This window comes from Lottia gigantea (genome assembly GCF_000327385.1).
Source record: "Lottia gigantea unplaced genomic scaffold LOTGIsca_156, whole genome shotgun sequence".
NCBI lineage: Eukaryota > Metazoa > Mollusca > Gastropoda > Lottiidae > Lottia > Lottia gigantea.
Genome location: NW_008707898.1, coordinates 190,789 through 209,885, shown reverse-complemented (window position 1 = coordinate 209,885; position 19,097 = coordinate 190,789). Strand labels below are relative to the sequence as shown.

General features: G+C 31.0%; 1 protein-coding gene across 1 annotated transcript in view; it reads right to left on the bottom strand.

Moving 5' to 3' along the window:
* Window positions 1-12,361, bottom strand: part of LOTGIDRAFT_141124 (hypothetical protein) — a gene marked incomplete at both ends in the record, with an annotated part of 45,371 nt that extends 33,010 nt beyond the window's left edge. Inside the window, one exon of the mRNA XM_009050811.1 lies at window positions 12,182-12,361. Within this exon, the coding sequence (XP_009049059.1) occupies window positions 12,182-12,361 (180 nt within the window). The remainder of the gene's footprint in view (window positions 1-12,181) is intronic.
* Window positions 12,362-19,097: the final 6,736 nt, after the last annotated feature.

Sequence of the window (19,097 nt, the reverse complement as noted above, 5' to 3'; positions counted from 1 at the left end):
AAAAGGAAGCCATCAAACTCTTTAGGTGTTCTATTCTCAATCTTTCTACCATGTTTAACATCTGGTTCTAACATCTATATCTCTAAATATCTTTTTCAATTTGGCCTTACAGGTCAGTTATTTGAATAATGACTTAACCAATCCCAAGGTATGAATTTAAAATTAAAAATTAAATCTTGAACATGATTATAAAGATTGGTACCATTTCATTTCTCTGGTCTCAATCAGGACCAACCCTTGATGATAAAAGCCTTTGTACTAAAGATCTACATTGTTTGAAGAGATGGCTACTTATGGATTTCAAGGATAGTAAATTACGCAAGTTAGCCCCAAAATCATGACCATTCCTGGAGGGAATTTTAAAGTTTGATATTGAATCGTACAAGAACAATATTAGAATGGTTATCATTACAGTCTCTGGTCTTGCTGAGTTCCATTAAGTGCCAGTGACACAGTTCTCAAGAAAAAAAAAGGTCAGCACATGAGTCTTATTTTATTACATAAAAGCCGGATGTGTGTTGATAGAAAAACCTTGAAACTATTTTTATTTACCATCCATGGTTTGATTTCACTCAGTAACAAGGGTGGGGTGGTTATAAAAACAACCTGAAATTGGTCTCAGATGCCATTTTACAAATAGTTTATATTACTCCCTTATCACATGGACATTTTAAACCACCCTCAATTATAATGTCATATTGGCCTTCATATAACAACAAATATCTTCTTTTTATGAAGTTCAAACTCACCTACACAAATCAAGATTTAAAAATATAGATGTTACAAGACTGCCACTCAGGAACTTAAATCAATTCAGCATTTCTGTCCCTTCTCCACAAGCTATCACTGGGTAATGTGATTGAAGGTTTAAGTGCTTCATCAAAATATGACTAATGTGATCAAAAAATTTACAAGTTCCCTGAGTATTCTTGGAGAAACTTCCAGAGTAGCTGAATGTTGGAAATAATCAGGAAAATTCTGGAAGGACTAAATGTAATGTGTACATTTGGTGTGCTATATTTAATTATCAGCCTCTTTTAGCTGTAAATGTAAAATCTCCAGAGATGAAGAGACAGCTAAACAATCATATTCTTCCAGTTTAAATTACAAATTAGTAGAGAAACCAAGTGTAACTGTTAATCTCTTTATTTGCTTTTCATTGAATATTGAGATAAAACCAGTTGAAGAGTGATATCAGGTTACTCTATCTGAATTTCTAATGTAATAAGAAGAGATTGTGGGCTAACATTCTGCTTGTTCTATCATTGATTTTTACAGATTAGATTCCCTACAGTCACTAATGTTATTTGACATGCAGGAATTATGCATAAATCCATCGCCACCGGGGTTTACAATGAATAGTGAGTTAATTCTAGTTTAAGGTTGCTTCTGATGTTTTACTGATATCTGTCCATTATTGGTCCATTATTGGTTTGTCAACTTGGTATTCCATTGTTGCAAGTACCACTAGTACATTCAACTGACGTGGTTACATTATTCAAATTCTATTCAATAGCTCTAAGTATTGTGTGTACGCCACTTTTCTCTTGAGTTCTACTGTACAAGCTTTCCAATTGGAGCAAATTGATATTGCCAGCCTCCAAATGTCACAGTGATTTGGTTTTTAACTATCATTTTGTTAAGGTCGAATTTGTACTTAAATCTTCTGCTGAGAAGGTTCAATCAAATTACTGTACTTATGATAATAAAATTTACATTAATACCTAAATCACTCAAGTTTAATTTAAACCAATTTATAAAAGGCTTATTGTTGGTGTTGTATAATTTCGGTAAGGATAATTAAACAATGTAATAGAGGTGGTTATTGTAAGTAAATAATTATAAAATTTTCCCATATTTTCTGTACAGTCAATTAGTTCATTATAATATCAAACAAAGCAGAAGTTGAACAATATCATCATTATAATATTTTAAACATCTTTTCCTCTATTACCAGGTTTAAAAATCTAGCCTTGGGGCTTCCTTTCTCATGCTACAGAATTCTTTCCACTACTTCTATAAGATGCCTTACAAGGAAACTTTTATCAATTAAAACTTTTTTTATTTCCGTGCTCGTACTGTGAAAATTCTATTACACTATTATTCAGAACGCGCCTCACAGCTTTATGTTGAAGATGGCTTGCTTGGCTTGCGGTGATGAGAGCAAACTGATGTCACAATGACATAATCTTTGTTAAGATTGATTTTCTGTGTCATTCCTGTTCAAGTCTACCACTGTATTGTAGTGCAAGAAAGCGAACGAGGCGAGAATAAGAAAATCAACCAAGCCTACACTGATAGTCACTTGAATCACATTGTACAAGGACCATTTCATTCCAAATCTTTCTATTATGCAACTTGTATGAAAAGGAGATGAATTTGCAATGTAGGCTATAACCATGGAAATGATAAATATTGACGAGCAAAGAGAGAGAATAGGAAATCAGCCAGGCCTATACTGACAGTTACTAGAATCACATACTCTTACCTATTGTGTGTTATATAAGAGATAAACCAGAATTAAACATCTTTGAATAAAATTGAATGATGTAAAACCATGGCAATGATAAATATTGACACTTGTATCTAATTCATAAATGTTCTCATGATTTCTTTAATGCTTCAAAATCAAAGCAAAAAGTCATATTATTTCATGCAAATAAGGTCTTGTATCAACAATAATAGGAAACTACAATCATGATCACATGCTATATAGTAATGGCATCTCAATATTCATACTGGTGATTTTGTACACAGCAATCAGAAAAATCATCTAATATCTATTAGAAAGATAACCAATGTACATGTCAGTATGTATTCTTTGTCAAGACCTTGACATGCATTATTTTGTCTATAAATATTCATTACTAGCAATAGAGATACCAACTTCTACACTAGTACATGTTTGTTTATCTGTTATCAATGTGGTCTTTACAGATTTCATTTCTTAACTGAGAGACCTTTGATCTCAGGTTCATTTATTGATGGTAACTAATACATGTAGGCTACTTCTTGGTATCTCTAAAAATATCAATGAATTTACATATCAAAGCATATCAAGCTTGAAGCAGATCAACATATCAATGTATATCTGGCTGGGAGCAGATTCAAGCACTGTAAACTTGAATATAATAGTCACAAATTGTGGTGAGATCCAAAGATCACTAGCATTTTCAAATTTATCCAACCTTCATCTTTTTGTTGCAAGCGCAAGGCAAAAATTAAAATATCTGACAAAAAGTGGGTGTTATTATATAGAAATTAAAGATTTGTCTGCTGTTTCTTTTCAAATGTAGGAAATAACAGAGTCATAATTTGTAGTTATTACAAGCTATAACACTATAAAATGTTTTAATATACATGTACAAAAAAAACCTGAAAATGATTTGATGAAATCTGAGTTTGCTCATGTGCACTGAATTGGTTTCATTCAAATAAAAAAAACTTGTCAACATATCATATTTCTTAGTACCAGTAAATTGGCAATATATTTTGATAAGCTCAAGTCAGTAGAATTGGACCTTGTAAAAACATATTAACATGTTAAAAATAACATAAAACAAGAATTAAGTCCTCATTTGAAATTGTCACTGTCCATGCATAATCCTTACAAATCCAACATAATCTATAACACCATCACATTTATAATAATAATTTTAATATCAACTAGTTTCAATATATATTGACAAGGTATATATCATATTCTTAATGGTGTTTTTAACATGTAATTATAACTTCCTACCAGAAATTTAAATTGTCAGTATTCATTCTTGCCCTTACAACTCCCAACATAATCTATAAAATAATAACTTGAATGTGATAGTATTAATTTCTGATACTTTTAATCTATTTTGACAAGTTATAATTAGAGGATATAATTTTAATATATATTTATACATTTAATAGTATAATATTAACAATAATTAGCTGTCACTAGTGTATATAATCATATGTTAGAACTTCATTCATATTAAAATATAAAGAATATCAAATATCTATAAGCTAATAAATTATATCTTCTATTGTTTCTAGCCAATCAGAATGACTGGATCCAAATAAATTATGGTCATTACTGCATGTATTGCCTTTGACCAGAAATGGTGTAAAATGTTGTATTTCAAACTAATATACATATGTTCATTTGCAAGAAGAATATCAGACTGATATTAAACCAGGTATGAATACCAATAAGTGTCAGGTTTCCCCCAACCCCCACTGTTCTAATAATCCTAGCAGATTATCTGGATTGTCCAACTGAATTCATGTTTATTAATTCTATCAATCAAATATGAAATTGTTATTTATGACAGTCTGTGTAGAAAGAATATGAACCTACTCATATAATAAATAAAAATTTGATTAAAAGTTATAATAAGAAAATATTATAACATATGTTTATATGGATATATGTCATAGATGTATCAATAGCTATGTCTAACCTTGGTATCACAATATTCTTTGAATATTCATAAAAATATTTTGATTGTTATTCTTAGAATGCTCTATACATTATTTCTTATTTCAGAACTTAGTGATTGTTTAAAGATTGGATAAGCTTACTAGCAACAGAAATAGAGCAAGTAAAAGTCAGTGAAAATACAGTGTGATATCAACTTTGGGAATGCCAATTTCAAGCCACATATAAAATTTCACTTTTACTTTTTATTTTCAAAGTATTGATCTTTTGATGTAAAGATGATATATTAGTATAAAAAAAGATGCATTCAAAAAATATTATCTACTGATACATATATATATATACATTGAGGGAGTTCAAAGGGTAAATTGTCTACTTCCTGGTTGTCATAATTATATATAGATTTCACAATATATTTACTCTTTTTTGAAAAGTAAATTGGGGCTGAATTATATATTGGTCTAACAATAGCAGTTACAATTTATATTTGAATATCAAACGTTATAAGCGTTTTCTTTTTGACTTGATTTTTTTTTTTACTTTATTTCAATAGATAAACTGTCTTACTAATGAGCCCTTTAATTACTAGTATCTTATGTTGATTTTGGATTGTTGATCAAAATTGAAATTGTTTTTTGTTATTCATGTATATTTATGTAGTTAAAATAGTTAATTTTCTTATTTCCACTCTATGTCTCTCTGTAACAAAATTTCACCATGATTTAAAGGTGAAAGTCAATGATTTGACTTGTTATTCTGATTACATCACATCTGAACTCATCCACAATTCTTTCTTTTTGTTTTCTATTGCGAGGCCAACATGACATTTCAATGGTTTTCTTAAACATCAGCTTTTAATTGAATCTAATAAAATCAATAAAAGTTTGAAGCTGGTGTATAAGAGAGATCAGGAAGAAATTAAAAAAAGTGAAAACAAAGTAAAAGCGTGATGTATTTAATGTCGGAACTCGGCAAGGTGCAGCAGGAGACATTGAGTGACTATCTGCCAGAATAATGAATGAGTCGCTGTATATTGAACATGTGCATCCACAGACTGTATTCACCACTATTCACCATGTTACAAATCGGCGGAAGAAATGTCATATTGAATGCACCATCATTCGTCTTCATTATCATCCAGTCTTTCCTCTTGTATTCAATAATGTCAATTGATTCTTACTCCTAGTTTAACATTTTCAGACATTTCAAACAGCTTCCATTGAATTTTATTTGAGACATTATCATCTCAGCTTCATGTTTTTAGCATTGATGTTTCTATGGTTGGGCCACAACTTACAAATTTTTTAATCATTGAACATAGGCAAAGAATTGCCTGCCGATAAGCCCCCTTTAACAATTCTGTGGCCTCTAAACAGCCATCTTACCAATGATATTGTAATAGATATATAAGTAGTTATTCCACTTGATACAGAAGATAAGATACAACAATAGCTTTAAGATTCTGTCTTAATTTAAAATAGATCTTGCAACAGATCTTTACAAAGGTCCTAATATCAAGATATAATCTTACAACAGTTTACTGAAAAAAGCCTACATAGCATACAATTTGACAGAGCTGTTTGTCCACCAGAAGACCTTTACAGCCTAGAAAAATAAAGTCAACACAGTTCATGACTTGCCAGAACGAAACACCAAGAAAATGATGTCATTGCGGACATTAGGTGAAAAAAGTCAAGCTGTATAGGAGGTTTTTATGTGAGGGAACACCCAAAAATAATTCTGTCTGGCTAAAACAAATAATTACTTAAAATAAAATCAACAAACCACCAAAATGGATTAAATTTTACAGGAAAATGAAGGAATTCTTTTTCTTGGAAAACAAATAATAATACCCTTTTATATTTCCCGAAAAAATTGTTTTGTACCAAAAACAAATCTCATGATAACTTGAGCAGTGGCGTTTCAGCAGGGAGCCCAGAATTAGGCACAGTTTCAAATTTCTTATCATTCAGTTGATCAATGCATGGTGCTGTTTGCCTCCATTGACAAATATGTGGCCCTACCACCTAATGATTCATATAAACACAACTGTAACATTGAGATAATAACAATACCCACTGCAGGCTTTAACTCACGTGTGATCATCATAAAAATTCCACATAGAATTTCCAGAAAAAAAATTTTAAGATATCGAATTACAATTTAATTACTCTAGTCAACTGCTATCTGATGTTGTTCAGAACAAAGGGAATTTCACAACGCAGTTTCTTTAAAACATAACTTGATCTGGACAGGTGCAAAACCATATCAGCTATCTCACATCTAACATTACTGTACATCAGCTAGTTAAAGGGATTGTTAGAGGTTTTAAAAGCTTTTTTGTGTTAATTGCAGACACTAGCAGCATCAATTTGCTAATTAATCTTTTTTTGGGTGAAACGCAGATGTCTGGTAATGAATAGGTACTACAAGCAAGAACTTTGATTTAAGTTTTCATAGTCTGTTAGACCAATTTAATACAATTAGACACAGATTTTTCTATAAATATTGAGATTCCCGTGTACAAATTATTGATTTAAATGTTTGTGTCTCATGATGTTGACGCAGAACATGCCTACTCTTTTTGAAACATCTGATGTTACTTATCTTTGAGGAGACCACAACCATACAATTGCTCCCGATGTTGTCATGCTTTAGGTGAGATTTTTGGTTACCAGAATAGTTTTGTACAGATATTTATTAAACCAGATGTTTAAACCTATTCAACAAGGAATTGAATAAAGATTTTAAGAATGTTACTAAAAGTCCCTTGAGTCATTCTGTCATAAACTGGTTCATTTACAGAGAAAATCAGACAGGAAATATTGTGGACATTCTAGACGGTATTTCCGTTTTATTTAAATAGCCATCCTTTGTCTACAGGAATTCAAACAAAGCTACAAAATTCCAAGATAACTTGTTATTTTTCATTTTAAATGGGATAATTGCAGACATTTGTAATAATACAATTATAAGAAAAAGAAATTTGTTTACAGTTTATAACCAATGATCTTTTAAAACTAATTTATGAGACATGATGAGGAAAATGAAAAAGACCTACAGTTACAAAAAATAAATGTAACAAAATATTACTTTTTTCTATACCTTTTTGCACCAACAAATCAAATCAAGTTGTGTGCAATGAGGTAAATTTAGTCCCTGTATACCATACTATATAAACTAGAAACAGTGATATTGATAAAAGAAAGTAAAGAGTTATAATGATGGTTAGAGAAAATGTTTTTATTTCAGTAGTTGAAAGATAAAGGGTGATCATTGTAATCGGATATGATTATTTTATAATAATAATCTCAGTAAGAAAGGCGAACAGTTGAGATTGATGATTAAATCCCACTTAAAATAGATTTTTGACAAAGACCAGCAGCTGTAAAAGTAGGGAGCATGTTTTCATGTGTTTAAATTACAGCACCTGAAACCTAACATAAATACAAAACTGTCTGAATATATTCAACATTATCATATACATAGCTCAACATTTCAAATCTCTGTCTACCTGCCATCAAGATATCTTGTCAATACGTCTTAAAATATGGCTTCCTTCATCGTTTATCTCAAAACTGACACAGGAAGAGGTTGTTTTGAGGTTTTTCTGGGAGGGTGTTTTTCATGTTTGCTTCAGATCAGCATGACAACAGTTGTCATAATTATTATCAGGTCAAAATATCAACCCACCAAACTAGATCAGGCACTCTTATCTTTGGGAGGTACAAAAGATACCAACTCTCTTCAAAGTGAGGAAGAAAAGATATCCAGCTGTCTGTGAACAATGTTGAAATATATTTTACAAAAAGATTAATTGTGTGGTATCTGACTACAAGTAAAAAAGGACTTTATCATTGAAGATGGTTCAATTCTACCTTCCACATTTTAACCTAATTATTTTGATATTCTACAGGATAGACTTTCTGGTCATTCTCAATTACAACTAAACTAACCTTTTTACACTCAACCTGTCAGTAAGAAAATAGTTAATGGTGAAGTTAATTAGATACAATTGTAGTTTTTTTCCTGAAAACTGTAGTCTACACACTGTATTCAGATTCTTGTCAATATCTTTTGATGCTTGTTAGCCAGATGCTGACAACCAATTTGAGTCATCAAACAATAATTTGTGGACAAAAAGTCTGTAGTTTGAGTCAGACTTGAACCTGTACATCACCAGGAAGGAGCAAGTAACTGATAACATGTAACATAAACATGCTGATTAATATGAAAGATAAAAATTCAAAGCCTGAATTATTGCTAAAAGAAAAATGGATATAGGTTTTTGCTTGCAGCACCTGTCTGAAGATGTTTAGTGGATAAAGAGTTAATGTAACTATTGAATTCTGCCAGTGATAAGGTAAAATAATCTATCAGAAGCTATTATTATAGAAGAGTAATAAAGGAATTTAGCTTACAGGATGATTAATTAACTAACACCAGAACAGATTCTGTATCTTATTATATTGATTCCATAGCTTTATCCATTTACAATACCCAATTGTTCTCTGATGCTTGTTAGAAAAAAGATCAAAGTGTGTTAACGTCTGGCCAATAATGACCATCTATATATGTCTATTTTTGGTATTCTGAGATCAATAAGTTTATTATATCATTATATGAAAGGATGTGTTTCAGACTGGAACTTATTTTACTTCCATTAAAACTGATTTAACTTGACAACATTCTGCCACGTGTTATACCACATAAATCACCTTTCTTGTCCATTGGAGGTTAATGACCAGCACTTAAACAACTTTCAGACAAATTGACTCTGGCTAGAAAAAAACTTGAGTGCTCATTTGAAGTCTGAACTGGAGCTCATTTGAAGTCTGAACTAGAGCTCATTTGATGTCTGAACAAGAGCTCATTTGATGTCTGAACTGGAGCTCATTTGAAGTCAGAACTAGAGCTCATTTGAAGTCTGAACTAGAGCTCATTTGAAGTCTGAACTAGAGCTCATTTGATGTCTGAACTAGAGCTCATTTGAAGTCTGAACTAGAGCTCATTTGATGTCTGAACTAGAGCTCATTTGAAGTCTGAACTAGAGCTAAATTAAATGGGTAAAAATCAGAAATTACTAGTAAATGCTGCAAAACCATGAATAAGAAGTGATCTCCACCTCACTAAACCTTCATGTTCTATAAGCACCATCTGAGACACGGTCACAAACCAGTGTCAATTTTAATGTCTAAGATGCTTTGAAATTTAATAAAGGAAGGAACCAGAGGAATCTGTTGTCTCAGAATATTTCCATAATGACATGCTTAAGGGTTATTTAACCTCTCCAACTATGTCTGGAACCTTGAAACACATCAAAAGCATCTGAATACAGCCCTGGGTTATTACATGATCATCTTATTAAAAGAGACTGGGAAATGGGTTTTTAGGTAAAATTATCCTCAGGATATTTATGAATCTCTTCAAAATGTCAAAAAGCCAGACAAAGTCTTATATTACATGTCTATTACATCATAATGTGATTATAATTCCTCTAAAACTAATCCATCAAATCGGAACATTGGCTTCAGGAAGTCTAGTACATCAGACATAATGATCGGAAACGGGACTATTTCCATATCTGGATTATCAGGAATAATCACATACTATACTTCAGAATTGCAATTCAACATCTGCCAAGACATTTAAAGTCCAATATTAACAACCTAGCCACCATTTCCAAAAATACTTTCCTAACTCTGGAGAATTTCAATTTACCAGAATCCAGTCTAGTAGCCCTAGTGGGTGGTAAAGGTGAAAGTCTAAGGAATTTTACTTCCAAGTTTCCACAACTTTTCAATTTTGACAAGGCATACAAACTTACAGTACAGGAAGCCTTGGATTCCTAACACATATCTATATAAAAAAAAAACACTCTTGCGGATATAATCCTTACATAAGTATGGTATCTACTGTTCAAGGCAAGATCAAGATCTTTAAGAGATTTTCTAGCTATTTATGGCTTCTATTTGCACCAATTTACTATCTATGGTTTCTGCATATGATGTCATTACAAAAGCTTTGAATAATATCTAAGAGCCTTTGCCTTAGTTACGTCATAAAACACTTAGGTGGAATTAGAAGACCCACAGACTTCTGAAATGAAATGGTGCAAATCAATGATATCAATGTCCCTGATATACATTAAAAAAATCCCTTTGAGCCAAGAGCTGGAATCAAATAGCCACAAGTTGTTGAAACCATTCAGTACACATGATTGGAAATTCACTTTTCAAATTTAGAAAGTGAGAACTTGTAATAAGCAATAAACAGAAACATCAAAGCCATGTATGTCTTTTCAGCTGCCATTGTGTAATATAAAGTCATTGAAAGACTGCATTATATCAAGTCTAGGTCAATTTGAACCTTCAGTAAGAGATATTGCAGATATAATTGAATGGTCTGAAGATCTTTCTATAGATCAATTCAAAATTTATTTTTCAATTGCTGTTGTCTTCATAGAAAATCTCAAATCAAAGCAACATAATCTTTTCAAATGAACAATGAATGAAATAGAGTTTAATGGTGTTTTTTAAGATTAACACAGAATGTCGGAGGTATATAAAGTCTATTTCTAGTTTATAATCTTATCCATGAAATTATAAGATATGTATGGTTTTATTACTCATAATGATAAGATATCTGTAGTCAGATAAGATAATGTTTATATATGTTTTATCAAATACTGGTATATCTTGTCACATGTAGCAAATGGATTTTAATTTGAGTGAATGAATACTCAAATGCATGAATAAATGAAAGATTGAATAGATCAATGAATGAATGAATAAATAATAATAAATAAATGAATATGTAGATGGATGAATGATTAAACACATGAATGAATGAATGAATGAATGAATGAATGAATGAAAAGATGATTACAGTAACCAAATAAATAACTACATAGATATATCAATGTATGATTGAATGAAAAAAAAATAAACATGAATGAATAAATGAGTGAAAGAAAGAATGATTAAACACATGAATGAATGTGTAGATGAATGATTGAATGAAAACATATTAAAATTCTAGAATTGAGGTAATAATTCTTATAAATGCACATATCTTTCTTTCATTGGCCTTGACATTTCTTCTGATCTCAGAAACTGCCACTCTGTAAGATTTCTGTTCGAGATCTTAAGAAACCTTTGAATTTTCTACAAAGTAAATTTTTTGTTACATTTCAAAAGACCTCATTTCACATTAAAGAATTTAAAGTGAAGAATTTTTTAAGAATTTTTTGTCATGTTTATGTAATATTTGGAAATTGTTTATGCAAGACATCAAGACAGTTAGGTGTGGTTTTAACTTCTCAACCATTTGAAACTGTTTTTAACAAAGTGATCACTGGTAGTAGAATGTCAAATGTCATGCTGTTTCTCTTATTACAAAGTGTTTGACTTCTTCTATGATGTGATGGACATTTCCTAACACATGAAGTGTATGTTTAATTGTTGTCAGATGAGGTTTTAACCAATATCATGTCTTGGAGGAATGGTGTAATGCGTATGTGAATATATATAATGCTATTGATTTCCCTTATAGTCATAAGGCAGGTAATGCTGACTTCTAACTAAGCACTACATGCAATATGTCTCTGAATATTCAGTTGGCTTTGAGTGAATTTATTTTTATCATGTAAATGGATAAAGTAGAGTATGTTTTAGCTGGTGTTTTATATCTATTTGTGAAAAGTTCTTACTGCAGTGTATGATGTATAAATAGTGCTTGCTTGATAAAAAAAAAAGTACTAACCTTGATGGAATCAAAGCAGGCAATAACTCGACCATTCTGTACTTCAACATGGGGCGGAGGATGAGCAAATTTACATTCTTGTTCTGTTCTCGTGCATTTATTCCTTTGAAACTCCCGGCAAACTTCCAAAGTGAGCCATCGTGAGTCCTTAACATTTGGATTATTAACCAAGTTTAACATTGGATTAACCATGGCCATAACAATAACCTTGGATTACTTTGAATAAAAAGTTTGAAAGACTGTGGCTTTAAACACAAAACAATAATAACAAGCGAATAAAGTAAAATAGCACTAGTGTTTATATAGCCTAAATTAAGCTATAGTTAACTTAAATATAACACTAAATATATCGTATATATATGATGATTAATACAAATTTTAAAATATAATGGACTCCACTTGGCAAAATCCATAAAATAGTCAAAAAGTTTCTACACAAAACACTAGGTAGATGTAAACTGTTGACAGTAATAAGCTGACTCAATTAGGATTTGTTGTAATTCCTCCTAAACTCTCTTACCAATCTGAAAATAGACAAAAATAAACACATAAATAAATAAAAATTCAACCTTAAAACATACTGTATATTTGTGGTATAGTGTAGGTTTTTACCCAATGAAGGGCTAGTCAAACTGGGGGTGCACATTATAGACGGTGACAACAAAATTTCAAATTTTCACTAGAGGTTCCCAGTCAATATTGACAGTCCACCATTTTGTAAGAAACTGTGAATTCAACCTCAAAACATAAGCGAATGTAAATTTCAACCTTAAAAAATGTATTTAGCAAATTCCAGTAGATACAACATACTTGTATAGCTTAAATGAATCAAATATTTTTAAAAGTCTTTGGCATATTCCTGCAGGGGCATAAAAAGTCCTAATGTTATTTGGTGTTTTTACTGCAAGTTCAAAATTCTACAGATATTGAAAAGTGGCTCAATAACATGAATGATAATAAAAAAAAAAATTCTGCTGAAAATATTCTTAACTAAACAAAGATATCAACAGTGCAGAAACTATTTTAATACTTTCTGACATTGCTTATCAAAACTGTCATATATAAAGTGCAACTATTAGACAAGATATATCAATATATGTCATAAAATTCAATTTAAAAAGTAAAACAAACATTTTATTATTGACATTTATAAACCGATAAAATTAATCGTCATAAAATATATGGGTAGGCGTTCAATTGTTAAATGTTTTCAGAATTAAAAGCTTCTATTTATTTAAGGTATCATCAAGTATACTTCAACCGTTTCCAACATTTATTCCGTAATTCTCAATTCAGCAAGAACAAATACAAAGAATAAAACAGGACAGGAGAAAAAAAGGGAAGAAAAAAAGTTCTAGCAGATAGTTATTTTTCTACGATTATCTGAAAGTATTTTAAATCTAAGAAGTGCTTGACCGGTCTCCCAGGGTTTTAAATACAAGAACAAACAAATGATACTGTAATAAATATTACAGCAGAAATCCCACCCAAAATTTTCAATCTTCATGGATGAATGCAAAGTTGAGTTCAAAACACAGGTAAGCAAGTGATACCTGTAACTATCAAATTTAACTTGACCTCTGTCTTAAGGTCATTGTTACAATCCACATACAAGAGGCCTAAACATCTTCATTTCAGTCAAATAAACAACTAACAAATTAAAAAGAACAACCCAGGAGGCCTTTTGGATTATTGACAAAATTTTAAAACTTTCAAATTCAAATATTTTCTTGGACAGCAAAACAACAATTGAAGCATTGATTCTTGAAATTTGACCTCCATCTTACAGGTCAGTTTTATACAAAGTAAACATGTTGCCTTGAGCATTACAATTTTATTGAAATATATACCACAGTTTAGCTGATAAAGCATGTACCAAACTATTGACCTTCATTTGAAATGTTTATAAAAATAACACTCCCATAGGTTAAACGCTGATACATTACTTTTTATATATACACGCTCAAATTATGCACAAAAACCTGCACGATGACCTTAAAGGGCTATCATGTGATATTTATTCATGTTCTCAGGGAAAAAAATGTACCTGCACTTTCAAAATAAGGGTGAACAAGTGAAAATAATGATATTGATGGAAGGATACTAATTACTTGTCAAATTCAAGTTAATTAATCACCTCTTTCATTAATTACTTTTATTTTTCTCTCAATTAAAAGAGAGGTGTGACTTATAACAGATAGGTACAGACTTAAACTTAGCTTAAGGCAATTTCATTTTTTTTCATTCAAAATATTAATACCATTATTCCTTCTATGGTATAAATTTGACATGAACGCATAAACAATAGGGCAATAATAATAATAAAACAGTTTTTAATTTCAAGCCCAGACTGTATTTTCTTGCATAAGGAAACTTCAATGTTGCAAAAGTTTTGCAAACAAGGATATGACTTATTTCGCAATTTCAAGTTTTGAAATCGCGCTAAAAATATGTCTCCTACATCCACTTTAAATATCCACACCTTGTGGGCCAAGTTTTAATTAACCGGTTTTATTCACCGACTTCACCTTAGTTTATTCCTCAACATGATATGTTATAATATTATAATATGTCATAATAACAAAAATCAGATAACTTACTGCACTCCCTTACTTTACTGATTTTAAACACCTTATTTCTTAGAACGTTTTATACTTGCAGGGTGAAGCACATCTGTATATCAATATTCATGAAGTAAAAAATCTAAAAACCTCACATTCTGGTGATGCCTATTTTAGAAAGTGTATGTTCATATTGCCATGTTCCCATGTCATCCAATCCTGTCAAGAATCTATTTGAATAAAAAAACAAACCTTTAGAAGAAATTTTGAAAAATATTGTATGCATCTATATCATCTAGATTAATATGCTATTGCATGAATCAGTTTGGAAAATATTACAGATATTTTGGTAAAACCCCTGAATTACCCTAAACAGTTGACCTACAGTTGAAATGTTCCCATGTCAAAGATATATCAGGTGATAGAAATGTAAAATGTCCTGGATGTAATTAATGTGTCATTTTATGTAAAATAAATATCTGTGATAAATAATAGATGCTATTTTTATGTCACATGCATTCAACATAAATAACTTGCATGGCCTTTTTGTAAGAACAGTTGAAGTATTGCCCTTTTCAAGCAGTCATAGTGACATTCATAAGCACTGTATAAACTTCTGTTGGGAGAACAATACTATTTTGTATTGTACAACACCAAGATTTGATATGATACATAGTTTTTGGAAACTTTACATGACTTCATTTGCAGTCTTAGCAAAATGTTCCTCATTTCATCCTGCATGACGTTGCCTGCCTCCATTCGCCAAATGGTGCAGAAAAGTAGGATGTAAAACTCCATTCATTTCCTTTCATTTATCCTAATTCCCCTACGCTAAATGGGTTTAGATTATCCAGAGAAATGGTCATTAATTTCCATCCTTCTTAATAACAAAACCCAACGATATTGGTGGAAAATTACAATGCAAGATACGAAGCTATTTTTTATGAGTAATAACATATATCACACTGATATTTCAAGTTCAAACAGAGTCAAGCTAACATCTTTTAATTATAGAAAATGTCACAAAGCCACAGTGGCGAGAACAAAATATATCACATAATTTTCCATTTCGAGAAAGTTAACACAACACTGTTAAATCTGATCTAACAAATTGACAAAAAGTTTAAATTAAAGAAACCAATTGTCCTTTTCTAACATCAAAGCAAATCCAAATTGAATTTGAAATTGTTATAGAGATTTACTATAAACACTTTATATGAATTACTTTATTTTGATTGTAAATTTTAACACAAGATTACCAAATAAACTTTCCACCCCACCATGTATTACTCTCTTCCTCTTTGATGCTGTTAATTATTATTATAAGTACAGGGTTAACTTTCTAATTTATGAGAAATAGATGGTTAATTAATAGTAATCAGATATAATCTATCTTAGGTCTATATATTTGTCTATGTTGTCTTGCATCATCCAATTTGAACCAATGTAACTACTAACTACCTAGTCTGTGATATCAGCATCTGCTGGAAGCGAATGTTAACTTGTCTTCTATCTACCTACCTACCTTTTGTCTTTGGTTATTATTAAGATAATCATTGCCACTAACAGATAATATTCACTGATGTCTATTGCAAGCCAGGGAATGCTCATTAAGTTAAAAGGTAGAAAAAAAAAGAAAGAAACAATCACTGATTACAACTTAAGTTCATGAGGATCGTTTCTACAAGTGGTCTTTGACAAAACCTCTTTTCTAATCCTGGATTATCTGTATCTACTGGGGGGTTGACTTAAATAATGACAAACCCTTCAAATAAAAGTTCTGAAACCTCCTGCACAAACTCAATTCATTATTTGGTGGAGTATTATGTTATCTAAGTTCTCCCAAATAAGAATGATGTTTTTGATGGGTATATCTCTGTTTCTCCTTATTATAACATAACACTTGTGTTTTCTAACCACACAAAGGTGGTATATTGTACACCAGACCTCGATTGACCCCCGACCTATTATGGTAAAGGTTAGGTCATTTGTTTGCCCAAGTTTCAACTACCTTGTATCAAGAGGTCTTTATTTGCTCAATGACATCTGACAAAATAATTTTTGCGGCGAATTTTCAATGTTCTGTTAAGAAACAAACAGAAAAAATTTCACTGGTTTGGTTTTATTTGATCGATGAGTCAAATAATGTGTAGAAAATGAAGACATCCAATAAAATTATAACATCTTATCAAAGTGGAGGAGTCTTGAAGAGGAAATCTACATATTGACAAGGCAACAGGATAAATACAACAGAAGTACACAACTGAAATATTGACATAAGATAAGCCCACCAACTCTTCAACATCAGTCTCTGAAAACGTTATCCCATCAAAATATTTCCTTGGTTTTTGAGTCTTTGTTCCCTGATAATACTTTCCTAATGCTACTGTATTCAGTATAACATTTCAAACCAAAGTCAGAATTACAAAATCAATCCCAAATCCAGATGACATTAAATAAATCAAAAGGCATAGATAGATTCTGATTTGCATCTTCAGTCAAATAAGACTTCGAATTGATTTCCTTATTTAATTTCATATTTCCTCATGCAGTTTGATTTGTCAAGTACAAAGAGTAAAAATAATATTTTTCTAAAATGCACCTGCCATGCTTAAATTCATCTCCCAATTCATTTAAACAATAGATGAATAAACATAAAAACCATGAAGGGTGATCAAAGCAATAATATGTTTTACATATTGCCTGCATAAGACAATTATTGCGGCCTAAACATTCCAAAGCTGGTGTCTATAGCAAAGCCAAGAGAATCAGCAAAAGTAACAATTACATTGTCTATTTCACAGTTTCCTTAAAATCCTAAAGATGTCAATTGAAATATACTGCTGTAAGTAAATAGTGGATATCTATTGTATCAGATCTGATAATATCTATATATTACAATAAATAAATATACACTTTCCACCCCTGTATACCCTAACTCTTGCTTATATATAATACATTAAACTACTTAATACAAGAAACTGGTAACTTACGATATCACATGTTAGCTCTTATTCTACTTAAATGACCTATCTTATCCTTTTAAAGTGTATAAAAAGTGGGGATAATTCTAATCCACGTTCTCATAACCCTGAACACTGTAACTAAATCTATTTATAGTGACCAGTCATTTACACAACTCCACAAAACCTCAAGTCGTCTTTGTCAAAATTTCCCGCCACATTTAAACTACGACCTACGCATTTATCACTTTTTCTATTTAATAAACATAATAAGATCTTTTTTAGCCATATTTTATTGAATCTACTTCCTTAGATACGCTGAACCTGAAAGCTGTATGGTTGCATTATCTTGTCAACTAGAGAATGAAAAGAGCTTGGTGGGACATGAATATGATATTTTTTAAAGACAAGAGTGTGTAAACATATGAGTTAACAATATGAGAGAAAGAGTATTAAAACTAGGACGTCCTGACATAAATGATGACTAATATTGTCAAATTTAAAAAGACAGGAAACGGCAGATTGTGTGTCGCCAATTCTTTTGTGGTGACCATCTTTAAACACCTAATATACTACTGATTCTTGGAAAGCACAAACATTTCCGTGCGGCAATATAATTATTTTATCTTTTCAAATTTAAAGGGTATTTTCTCTGAAATTCAAGATACAAACCTTGACCTTTTAACACTTGCATCAAATTAAGGAAATTATAGGATTATTATCAACTTAAATATTTCCCTGTAATATTTCCCACTATCTGAAATGAAACCCCAATAAACCTTTTTGGCAACCTTTCATTTCATGAAAAATAACCATTTTTAATAAATGTATGAAATGTATGGAAAAAGCTGCTGTGCATACATATACAGTTTTCTGACCTTGCAAAACTTGTCAGTAAACCATAATGAAAAAAACATCTGAACTTGTGTCATCATTGTTCTCAAGAATTATCATTAAATTTAGACAGTTGCGATGCACCCCCTTTCACAAACAGAGGTCATATTAATAGTAAAAGATGAGATCCTGTCAATCAGTTGTCCATGAATTCTACAACACTGCCTTGTATTCCTGTAAAGGATGAGAGGGAGGGAGGGGGAATAACAAATATATAAGTACTTCTACCTCCCACACATCAAACTGTTAGAGTAAAAGATTTACTACATATATCACATTATAAGGTCATGATTCAGGTCAGAGAAAGATCAAACAATTTTCATTAGTGAGAAGATCAAGTGGTAAGATTGAAGTTAAACTAGTCTTCTTTATAGGTAGATTACTTAAACCTGTTTAGAAATAAAAGTTTTAATCTCAACTGGTTCTCTGGCCATTAAAATAAATTTTCATTGATTTTCCACCAACATCCATTTCACCGTGGGTCATATTTTAAGAGAA